Genomic DNA, 12077 nt, shown 5'->3' with positions numbered 1-12077 from the left:
CCCGAAAGAACCTCAGTCAAAACACAACACCATATTCTACTCTTGCAGATGTGTGTGACTTGAACTACTGCGGAGGCAGTTGACGACTTCCTGTATGCATTGCCCTTAAATTACTGTCTTTCTTTTTTTAATGGGTAACTTTCTCTCTTCTGTAAACCGGTTTTTGTACAATCAAGCGGTGTATAAATTTTATGAAATAAATAAAAAAAATTGAAAAATAAAGCACTGCTGTAATTTTTCCTCGATTTAATCTTTTAGTAAAACCGTTTTAAGGGGTATTTTTAAAAAACCTATAAAGGGGTGGGTACAACTTTTAAGAAACGAACAAGCAAGCGAGCCAACAGTACTTGGGTTGCGAGGCGGTCTCCATAGGATGCTTTTGTGTTGGAGATCACGCGAAGGCTGCCCCCTTCTTCTTCCTATGCCGCAATGCTGCAAGAGAAATCTCTGCATCCCACGAATCTCAATGCAACAGCTCGACCTTCTTCCCCTCTATCTTTCTCCCCAGCTGTGGGATAGACTCCCTCTCCCCGCCCTCCCTAACTTTAGACGCCACGAGCGACACCTCGCGCAGGCAGCGTCCAGCAGAGGGCTCCTCCTCCGCTTACTGTATTTCCGAAGGAAGCGGCGGGCGGCGATGGTGGAGGAGGCGGTGGCGAGAGAAATACGGTGTCCATCGGGGCCCTTCCCTTCTCCTGCCCACCCCGCCTCTGATCCCATAAGATCGACGGGAACTAGACCCCTGCTGGGGAGGGATCTTGGGGACGCCAAGCTGCCGCAAGCAAAACAAGGGCCCGGATCCCGCGTTGCAAAGCCCGAGCCCGACCGAGGTGAGATGCAGCAAGCAGCCCTGGGCCGCGGCGGCCATTAGCTCCTCCAGTGCAGCACGTCGAGTCTCTTTGCAAGGCCGGAGGGTGGGGAGATGGGGGGGGGCGGCCCGAAGCAGGGCTGGGGGCGAGGAAGCCGATCTGCGCCCAAGCGGTTCGGTTGGGAGAAAAGCAGAACGACGGGTGAATGGAAAGGTTTTTTAGGACCTGCTCGAGGGGTAGATCCACCAACGAAGCAGGCGATTTAGATCCCCGCGATCTCTCTGCGCGTGCGAAAATATAGGGGGGGGGATTCTCACGATCGGGACAAGCAGCCTCATCCAGCCTCGTGCTTCGAGGAGATCGGGGTGGCTTATATTGAAATTGCCACGTTTTATTTTTCAGAACAGCCCTGGAAGGTAGGGCGGGCTGAGATATACCATATGACCGCCACAGGCTTTGAGGAAGTGCGGAAAAGTTGGTCATAGTCTTCTCCCCCAGTTCCTAGTTAGCAGGATTTGGAGAACAGCGCCGAGCAGAGCTCCAGGCCCGCTCAGTTTATGCGTGCTGGCAGTGCCACCCTGTTAACTATGCCATTGTAATGCCACCCACAGGGCACCACCAGCCGGTATAGATTGCTTAACTGGGATTGGGGAGTGTGGGGCAGCTCCAGGTCTCTTTAATCATGCACCCACTGGTGCCAGTATTGGGGTGAGACATTGGTTCCCAGAAAACACCCAAAGTTTCTAGTATTTTCCAGAAGCTGTTTTACTTGCTGGCTTGTTATCACAGCTTCAAGGTCATCTGGATTGGACAGAGATACTGTTTAGTCCAGGGGTCAGCAAACTTTTTCAGCAGGGGGCCAGTCCACTGTCCCTCAGACCTTGTGGGGGGGCCGGACTATAAAATGCACCTAACCCAGAGGTGCATTTTAAATTAAATGACACATTCTACTCATGTAAAAACATGCTGATTCCTGGATCGTCCACGGGCTGGATTTAGAAGGCGATTGGGCCGCATCCGGCCCCCGGGCCTTAGTTGGGGGACCCCTGGTTTAGTCTGAACGCAAACCTTGAACTGAAAGGGTGTAGGCCTAAAACAGTGATGGCGAACCTATGACACGCGTGTCAGCACTGACACGCATAGCCATTTTCGGTGACACGCGGCCCTCCCTTTTTTCCTTTTTTTAAAAGGGGAAACAATTATACATTTTTGTTATTTAAACTACAAATATCGTGAAATTATGGGGGTTTTTTTCTCGAAGTGACACACCACCCGAGTTATGCTCGGGTTTTTTGGCGAAGCTCAAAAGGTTGCCCATCACTGGCCTAAAACCTTTAAGCGTGCCTCTCGTATTCTTGCATAGTACTGTAATCACTAAGCTTAAAATCAACAGCAAAAGAGTTCTGTCTGTACCCTGTTTCTCATATTTTAAGACATACCCATAAAATAAGCCATAGCAGGATTTTTTAAGCATTCAAGGAATATAAGCCATACCCCGAAAATAAGACATAGTGATAGGCGCAGCAGCAATGCCGGCCGCGGCAGGAGGAGGAGGAGGAAAAAAATAAGACATCCCTTGAAAATAAGCCACAGTGTGTTTTTTTGAGGAAAAAATAAATATAAGACGTGTCTTATAATATGAGAAACACGGTACTGGATTGTGTTGCTGTGATTTATTGCCGTGCTGACACCTGGAATTTCCTACCCGCATCAAGGCTGCGTATTTTTACACTGCCGGACCTGAAAGGAGTTTCTTGCTGTGAAATCTCCCAACAGGCCTTGGAAAAAATGCAACACAGGTGGTTTGCCTCAAGCACAAACCGTGACAGGTTGTGGGTGGCGTCCCATAACCCCAACAGGTTGCTGGGTAACCTGTAATAGACCCAACAGCCAGTGCTGCCCCCAACTTAGAATCATAGATGGAATCATAAAGGTAAAGGTAAAGGGACCCCTGACCATTAGGTCCAGTCGTGACCGACTCTGGGGTTGCAGCGCTCATCTCGCGTTATTGGCCGAGGGAGCCAGCGTACAGCTTCCAGGTCATGTGGCCAGCATGACAAAGCCGCTTCTGGCGAACCGGAGCAGCGCACGGAAACGCCGTTTACCTTCCGCTGTAGCGGTTCCTATTTATCTACTTGCATTTTTTTTGATGTGATTTCGAACTGCTAGGTTGGCAGGAGCTGGGACCAAGCAACGGGAGCTCACCCCGTCACAGGGATTCGAACCGCCGACCTTCTGATCAGCAAGCCCTAGGCTCAGTGGTTTAGACCACAGCGCCACCTGGGTCATAGTATTGTGGAATGGGAAGGGACCCAAGGGTCATCTAGTCCAACCCCCCCTGCAATGCAGGAATCTCAGCTAAAGTATCCGTGGCAGATGGCCATCCAACCTCTGCTTAAAAACCTCCAAGGAAGGAGAGTCCACCTCTCGTGGGAGTCCATTCCACTGCCAAACAACTCTTAACTATCAGAAAGTACTTCTGGATATTTAGTCTTGCAACTTGAAGCCATTCGTTCGAGTCCTGCCCTCCAGAGTACAGTAGGAGAAAACGAGCTTACTCCCTCTTTCATGTGACAGCCCTTGAGATATTGGAAGATGGCTATCGTATCTCCTCTTTTCCAGTTTAACATACCCAATTCCCTCTTAAGGCTTGGTTTCCAGACCCTTGATCATCTTTGGTCGCCCTCCTCTGCGCACCTTCCAGCTTGCTAACATCCTTCCTGAAATTGTAGCACCCAGAACTGGACACAGTGTTCCAAGTGTGGTCTGACCAAGGCAGAATAGAGAAGTACTATGGCTCCCCTTCATCTGGACACTAGACTTCTGTTGTCGCAGCCTAGAATAGCATTAGCTTTTACTTTTTTTGGCTGCTGCATCTCACTGTTGACTTATGTTAAGCTTGTGGTTACTAAGAGCCCTAGATCTTGGCCACCCTCCTATGCACGCATTCCAGGTTGTCAACATGTTTCTTAAATTGTGGCATGTCGGGGACAGGACTGGCATTATCAATAGGGTGGGTACCAACCATGGTGTTCACTCCAGCAGCAGTGAGTGAGTCCTACTGGGACCCCGAAGGGAGAGAGAAAGAAGGAAGTAGCATAGCCACAGAAAGCAAAACAAGAGGCAAACTCTCAGAACAGTACTGGAAAAAGGAATCATTTTATCACATAAATCATTTTATCACTTTATATCGATTGATTGGTTGAATTTATATATACCACCCTATACACGGAGGTCTCAGGGAGGTTCACAGAAAAGACCACGGTGTATAAAATCAAAATAAGGACAATAACCCAATACTGTAACACCCCCTCCAAAAAAAGAGCCACATTTTAAAAGGGTATAAGGATGTCCAGCAGGTCGACCAAAGGCCTGGTTAAAAAGGAATGTTTTTGCCTGGCACTTAAAGGTGCATAATGAAGGCGCCAGGCGAACTTCCCCGGGGAGAGGATTCCACAGACGGGGAGCCACTGCAGAGAAGGCCCCGTTCTCATCTTGCCACCCTCAGGACCTCTCGAGGAGGAGGCACATGAAGAAGGGCCTCAGAAGATGATCTCAGGGTCCGGGTAGGTTCATATGGAAAGAGGTGGTCCTTGAGGTATTGCAGTCCTAAGTATGCTGCTTATATGCCCAGATGGCTTCAGTATATACCAGGCATCCCCAAACTGCGGCCCTCCAGATGTTTTGGCCTACAACTCCCATGATCCCTAGCTAACAGGACCAGTGGTCGGGGAAGATGGGAATTGTAGTCCAAAACATCTGGAGGGCCAAAGTTGGGGGGTGCCTGGTATATACGTTCAATCTCTTCTGCATTCTTTGCTCTTCCACATCTTAAGGTCAGACCCAAAGAGCAGCTTAAATCTTTTTGATCGATAAACAATGCACCAAAGGCTGGGAAAATGGGAAGAAAGGCTTGTGAACATCAATAAGGGGATTGTACAAATCATTGAATGGTAGAGATGGGGAGGTATCCCCACAGAACATCTCTAGTCTAATTCCCTGCAATATGAAACGACTTTTGGAGTTCTCAGCGCGGAATAATGTCTCATCTCTGTTTTCTCTCTCTCTTTTCAGCTGTTGAAGAAATGTTGACCCAGCACAGAGAGGAGAAAACCAACCAGGAAAGTGTCTTGGAAGAGGGCAGCGCTAGGAGCCCTCCTCACTTGAAGGCCTTTCTGGAAATGGGTGAAACTGGGATGCCGGAAGAGCAAGTTCTCAAAAAGAAGCATGTGTGTCCCGATTGTGGGAAGAACTTTTGCCGCCGTTCAGACCTTGTCCGGCACCAGAAACTCCATACGGGAGACCGACCGTTTATCTGTTCTAAGTGTGGGAAAGGCTTTGTTCAGAGTACCCACCTCATCGCGCACCAGAAAAGCCACGCGCGAGAGAAGCCCTTTTTGTGTCCTCACTGCGGAAGAAGCTTCAACCAAATCCTGAACTTCAACAGACACCAGAGGACTCACTCTAAGGAACCGCCTTTCCAGTGCTGCGACTGCGGGAAGACCTTCAGCCGCAGCTCAAACCTTATTATGCACCAGAGGGCGCACACAGGGGAGAGGCCCTATAAATGCTTCGACTGCGGAAATAGCTTCAGCAGGAGCTCGACTCTCGTTACCCATCAGAGAATCCACACTGGCGAGAAACCCTATAAATGCCAGGACTGCTGGAAAAGCTTTGGCAGACGCTCGACCCTCGTGATGCACCGGAGAATCCACACCGGGGAGAAGCCTTACCAATGTCCCGACTGCCCGGAAAGCTTTAGTGTTAAGTCGGGTCTTCTAAGTCATCAGAGAATCCACATGACCGAGAAACCCTACCTTTGCCTGGAGTGCGGCAAAAACTTCTGCCGGAGCGCAGACCTCATTATCCACCAGAGGATCCACACGGGGGAAAAACCCTACAAGTGCAACGACTGCGGCAAGAAATTCAATACAAACTCGCACCTCGTCACCCACCTGAGGATTCACACAGGTGAAAAGCCATATAAGTGCCCCGAGTGCGGGAAAGGCTTCTCTTACAGCTCGGTACTCGTGGGCCACCAGCGCCTTCACACAGGAGAGAAGCCGTACGCGTGTCTCGAGTGCGGGAAAACCTTTCGTAACAATTCACACCTTATCACGCACCAGAGGGTGCACACCGGAGAGAAGCCTTACGAATGCGCCGAGTGTGGGAGGAGTTTCAGTGTCAGTTCAAACCTTAGGAAGCACCGGAAACTCCACGAAAGGGAGGCACCTTTTAAAGATTCTGAGTAGCAGTCCTAGCTGATGAAGTCCCAGTTAGACGCTAGCAAAGCTTGTAAACGGAAATTGATGCACGGTGAGAAAAACATCAGGAAAATCTTTTTGCAACGCAGAATAGACAACATGGAGCATAGAGTAGCAAAGGAACGCAGACCAAGTCTACTGTTAGAAAGATCTGGTTCTGGGAAATTCTGACGATTCTGTTTCTCTAACGGGTGGGCTAGGATGAGGAATCTTCCGTATTCTGTCTTCACCGAAGAAACTCACGCTTTGTCTCAAAAGGAGTTAGCGTGAATAAAGTAGATTTGTACATGCTTCCTTGGTGACGCCTGTGTTTCTGATATCCTGCTTCTTCAAAATATAGCGGCAGCAGAGAGCAACACAGAAAGGGCATGATGAGCAAGGGGATGGATGTCGGGGGCTGCTGGGCGGTGAGACAGGCGAATAGCACACAGATCATTTAAATAGCTAACACAGGCATCCCCAAACTGCGGCCCTCCAGATGTTTTGGCCTACAACTCCCATGATCCCTAGCTAACTGGACCAGTGGTCAGGGAAGATGGGAATTGTAAATCCTTTTAAAGCCTATCTTCAAATCCTTTTAAAGCCTATGAAGCATTGGGCATGCCTCAACAACCCTTTCCCCTGCAGAAGCAGAGTCTAAACATGTCTAACTGAACCAAGAATATTTGCTGTGAGCCACCCAGAGTGGCTGGGGAAACCCAGCCAGATCAGTGAGGTATAAATATTATTATTATTATTAGTAGTAGTAGTAGTAGTAGTAGTACTTCCCTTATCCACTCACTGCTGCACCTTCTCCAGTCCCCCCAGCCCCAGTCAATATGTAGACTGTACGCTACTTGGGGCAGGGACCTGTCCTTATCCCCCCCATCTTCTGCCAAACATCATAAACCAGGCACCCCCAAACTGCAGCCCTCCAGATGTTTTGGCCAACAACTCCCATGATCCCTAGCTAACAGGACCAGTGGTCGGGGAAGATAGGAATTGTAGTCCAAAACATCTGGGGGGCCAAAGTTTGGGGATGCCTGAGCTAACGTCGCAAAAGTCAGTGGGATTCCAGCGCCGCAGCCTAGTCATCAGCTGAACAAAACCTTGTGCACAACCAATAACGGGCAGATGGGACAGAGCACCACAGAGATGGGATGGGGAGCCTTAGACCTTGGGGGCTGAATCCAGCCTTCTAGGCCTCTTATCTGACCCGTGGGACTTTCCCTAGCCCCACCCACCACTGACCCTGCTCCACCCTCTCCTTGAGCGTTTTTGCCTGGCTTGACTTTGTCCTCAAACTCCGATGATGCCGGGAGGGGGGCTCAAGTGCGTCCAGAAACTTGCCTACCGTACATTCATTGCTCCGCCTCCTTTTGCCCCTGGCTCCTCCCACCACTGGCACTTGGCCCTCAGAAGGGACCGTGGCCCTGGGCCTGTAAAAGGTTCCCCACCCCTGAGATAAGAGGGTAGAATATCATCTGGCTCTGGGAGGGAGAGCACAGATTCTCTATTTGCATGGATTCTGTTCTTTGACAGGTCGATGTTTTATGTTTTTAATGCTTTGTTGGGAGCTGCCCAGAGTGATTGGGGCATCCCAGTCAGATGGGTGGCATATTATTATTATTATTATTAATAATAATAACAACAACAACAATCAATAATCACACACACACACCTGTGTGTTCAGTTTTCTGTAGTGCATCTCACTCAGTGCTACAATTATACTGTCATGACAGCAGATCCAAGTATCGAGAGGGGTGCAACGTGAATTTGGGGGGGCGGGCAGAGGTGAGTTTTGTTGGATTTCTTAGAGAGAACCTGCTGGTTTATTTTAACACTCTCATCCTACCTAAATCATAGGTGGGCAAACTTAAGGCCCAGGGGCCAGCCTGGCCCAATCGCCTTCTCAATCCAGCCCACGGATGGTCCGGGAATCAGTGTGTTTCTACATGAGTAGAATGTGTCCTTTTATTTAAAATACATCTCTGGGTTATTTGTGGGGCATAGGAATTTGTTCCACCCCCCCCCAAAAAAATATAGTCCGCCCCCCCCACAAGGTCTGAGGGACAGTGGACCGGCCCCCTGCTGAAAAAGTTTGCTGACCCCTGTTCTAAACCTATGACCTTTGAAGCGAATGCTTTTCATGTTTGTGATAGGGTTAATTTTCAAGGATGCATGTTAAGCCTTATTTTGAATTTGGTGTCAGCTGTGCTAGTACAGCTGGAAATTGGAAGGCCGTGCTTCCAGAGATTTTAAAAAATGCCACCGCACAAGGAGACACTGGGTTTTACGAAGCTGCTTTTTACCAAGTCAGTCCATTGGTCCATCTAGCTTAGTATTGCCCACACTGACTGGCAGCAAACAGGTTTCTCTCACACCCATACCTGGAGATGCCCGGGATTCAACCTAGCACCTTCTGCATGCAAAGCAGATGCTCTCCCCCTGAGCTATAAGGCCGTTCCCCTTAGTCATTGCATCTGTTGATATACCATCGTGGTTAAGGGCATCAGCGATGAAGTCCCCCAGTCCAGTCTTTCTTCCGCCATTAACTCAAGAGCTTTAACCAAACCATTGCTGTATTCTCTGTCTCACTCTTCCTTTCCATCTGCAATATGGGGAGGGGGTGACAACTCTCTTTACCAGGATGCCTGTGAAACACTTTAGATATTCAAAATGTGCAAATGACCTGCCACAGACCCACAGTTCCTTTTTCAAGAAGGTTTATCAAGAAGTGTTTCTCCCCAAACTATCCATTGCACGCCTTCAGTTCCAGCACATTTAGATCGAAAGACCCTCATGTTTCAGAGCTGTTTGTGGATGTATCTGCAAAACTGGTTATTGCAGCGTTCCGAATTCCATTTTTCAAATGCTCAGGGAAACCTCCATGTCCAGAGGAACTCTGTTTGAATGCCACATGCTGGGGAAGCACAATGGCAGCAGAGAGCAGTTGTCAATCACACCCTGATTGTGGATTTCTGGACACATCTGGCTGGCTACTGTTGGAGGCTGGGTTAAATGGGAGTATCAGTCTGATCCAACATGGGTCGTCTTCTATATTTGACCTGGGTACCACAAAATCAGCAACAGCTTTCCTATCCTCTGACATAACTTCCAATTGCTACGGTTTTCTGAGGAAGCAATTCACATATTTAGCTGCAGGTCACAAGGTGATAGAATCATAGAATCACAGAGTTGGAAGAAACCACAAGGGCCATCCAGTCCAACCCCCTGCCAAGCAGAAAACACCACCAAAGCATTCCTGACATATGGCTGTCAAGCATCTGCTTAAAGACCTCCAAAGAAGGAGACTCCACCACACTCCTTGGCAGCAAATTCCACTGCCGAACAGCTCTTACTGTCAGGAAGTTCTTCCTAATGTTGAGGTGGAATCTTCTTTCTTGTAGTTTAAATCCATTGCTCCGTGTCCGCTTCTCTGGGGCAGCAGAAAACAACCTTTCTCCCTCCTCTATATATTTGAACTTGGCTATCATATCACCCCTTAACCTTCTCTTCTCCAGGCTAAACATACCCAGCTCCCTAAGCCGTTCCTCATAAGGCATCGCTTCCAGGCCTTTGACCATTTTGGTTGCCCTCCTCTGGACACGTTCCAGCTTGTCAGTATCTTTCTTGAACTGTGGTGCCCAGAACTGGACACAGTACTCCAGGTGAGGTCTGACCAGAGCAGAATACAGTGGTACTATTACTTCCGCTTGATAATTCATCAAGTGGTACTATCACATGATGAATTATCAAGTGATGTAATAACAGGTGTATATGACTTGGTCCTGAAAGCCCATGCCCTCTAGTATACTGAAAATGGTGCTCTTGGGGAAATGGGAAAGGTGTGCGTGTTTCTGTTTGGAATATAGGTTGAAAAGGGCACTCCTAGCAAATCAATGCACTGAATTCACTGAATTCACACTGAATTCACACATTTAAAACACTGCGGGATGGGGCTTCACAAAACATTGCATCTTAACTAAATAAAAACAAAGGTGCGGCCTTGAAGTGCCATGGGAACACAAGCAAAGAGGGATATTAAATTGTTGGGGGAGTGTTTCACATACAGGGCACTTCTACGCTCGTGTGTTGTCCCCCAACACACCTCAGAATGCAAATGCTCGTATATGGAGCCCTCATCAGTTGTTCATAAAGAATGACAGATTCACTTTAGTCCCAATATGCCATGGGCTTCAGAAGGTCATAACCCACACCTTGTCCTGATCAAGGGAAGTAATAGTACAGTACCTCTCTATTCTGTGTTGGTCAGGCCACACCTGGAATACTGTGTCCAGTTCTGGGCACCACAATTTAAGAAGGATATTGACAAGCTGGAACGAGTGCAGAGCCGGGCAGCCAATATGATCAAGGGTCTGGAAGCCAAGCCTTATGAGGAACGGTTGAGAAAACTGGAGACTTGAGAGAAGATATGATAACCATCTTCAAACATCTCAAGGGCTGTCAAAATGGAAGATGGAGCAAGCTTGTTTTCTCCCGCTCCGAAGGCTAGGACCCGAACCAATGCCTTCAAGTTACAAGAGATGCCGACTAAACATCAGGAAGGCCTTTCTGACAGTAAGCGCTGTTGGACAGTGGAACGATCTCCCTCGGGAGGTTGTGGACTCTTCTTCCTTGGAGGTTCTTAAGCAAAGGTTGGATGACCATCTACCATGGAGAGATTCCTGCAAGGCAGGGGGTTGGACTAGATGACCCTTAGGTCCCTTCCAATTCTACAGTTCTATGATTCTATGACTCACTTATAAACAGGCCAAAAACCAGTGCACCTGAACTGTTTTGGGTGGGTGTCACATGAGCCCAACACTTAATACCACTGGTCAAAATGTTAGCAACAGCAATCTGCCTCCGGTGAAATTGCACCAGTAACTTAGTACCTAGTTAGTGGAGAGAGGTGAGATAGCCAGATTTTTTATAATAAATTTATTACTTATACCCCGCCCATCTGGCTGGGTTTCCCCAGCCAACATAATATTAAAAATACAATAAAACATAAAGCATTAAAAACTTCCCTAAATGGGGCTGCCTTCAGATGTCTTCTGAAAGTCAGTTAGTTGTTTATTTCCTTGACAGCTGGTGGGAAGGTGTTCCACAGGGTGGGCACCACTACAAAGAAGGCCTTCTGCCTGGTTCCCCGTTACCTCACTTTTTTCACAGTGAGGGAAGCTCAGTGTCCGGGCTGAACGATGGGGGTGGAGACGTTCCTTCAGGTATACAGGGCTGAGGCTGTTTGCTGGTGTTCGAGGTGAACTCATGGCTCTTGGGGGCTGTCTACAACTGGAGCCAGTTCACTGGCTGAAACTGGTCCCCCACCCTTGGATTCAGCCATGAGTAAGATATTGCGTGGGTGGAGTTCTCATATAATTTATGTGTGCATAACCAATGAAGGGTGAATCAAAGTGACGAAATTTAAGCTAGGAATTGTTTGCCCTGGTTGACCCTAAGACTTGTCCTTAGACAGATTTTCCCAAGCAGAATTTTTAAAAATATATGAAATCAAGGCATCAAAGCCATTGCCCATTTTTTTTCTTCAGATTTCCTGTCTTTCTTTCATTCTTTGACCTTATCTAGACTAAAAAAATGTAAATACATTTGGAAGTAAATATCTAAACATTATCTAATATATCTAAAAATATCTAAACAGCTAAATATCTAAACATTAGGAAGAACTTCTTGACAGTAAGAGCTGTTCGGCAGTGGAACTTGCTGCCAAGGAGTGTGGTGGAGTCTCCTTCTTTGGGAGTCTTTAAGCGGAGGCTTGATAGCCATCTGTTAGGAATGCTTCGATGGTGTTTCCTGTTTGGCAGGGGGTTGGACTGGATGCCCTTGTGGTCTCTTCCAACTCTTCTATGATTCTATGATCTAAATGATTCCCTTGTGATATACAGTAAGCGGGGTTCTCCTCCACCATTTGGCCTGCCTCTTATGAGCCATAGGATTTAATGGTATTAAATTTTTATTTAAATAATCCATTGATAATATAAATTATAAAACAGATTCCCTC

At 47.8% G+C, this 12077-nt stretch overlaps 1 protein-coding gene across 1 annotated transcript; it reads left to right on the top strand.

The window, feature by feature from the left end:
• Positions 1 to 373: 373 nt before the first annotated feature.
• On the top strand, positions 374 to 6364 carry LOC118080921 (uncharacterized). Its single transcript, XM_035106953.3, has 2 exons — positions 374 to 830; positions 4884 to 6364. The coding sequence occupies exons 1-2, from the start codon at positions 374 to 376 to the stop codon at positions 6059 to 6061; spliced, it is 1635 nt and encodes a 544-aa protein (XP_034962844.3). The 3' UTR covers positions 6062 to 6364.
• Positions 6365 to 12077: the final 5713 nt, after the last annotated feature.

Source organism: Zootoca vivipara, chromosome 2, assembly GCF_965207765.1.
Source record: "Zootoca vivipara chromosome 2, rZooViv2.hap1.1, whole genome shotgun sequence".
Lineage (NCBI taxonomy): Eukaryota > Metazoa > Chordata > Lepidosauria > Squamata > Lacertidae > Zootoca > Zootoca vivipara.
The sequence above is the reverse complement of the archived record's forward strand: the minus strand, read 5'-3'. Positions and strand labels throughout refer to the sequence as shown.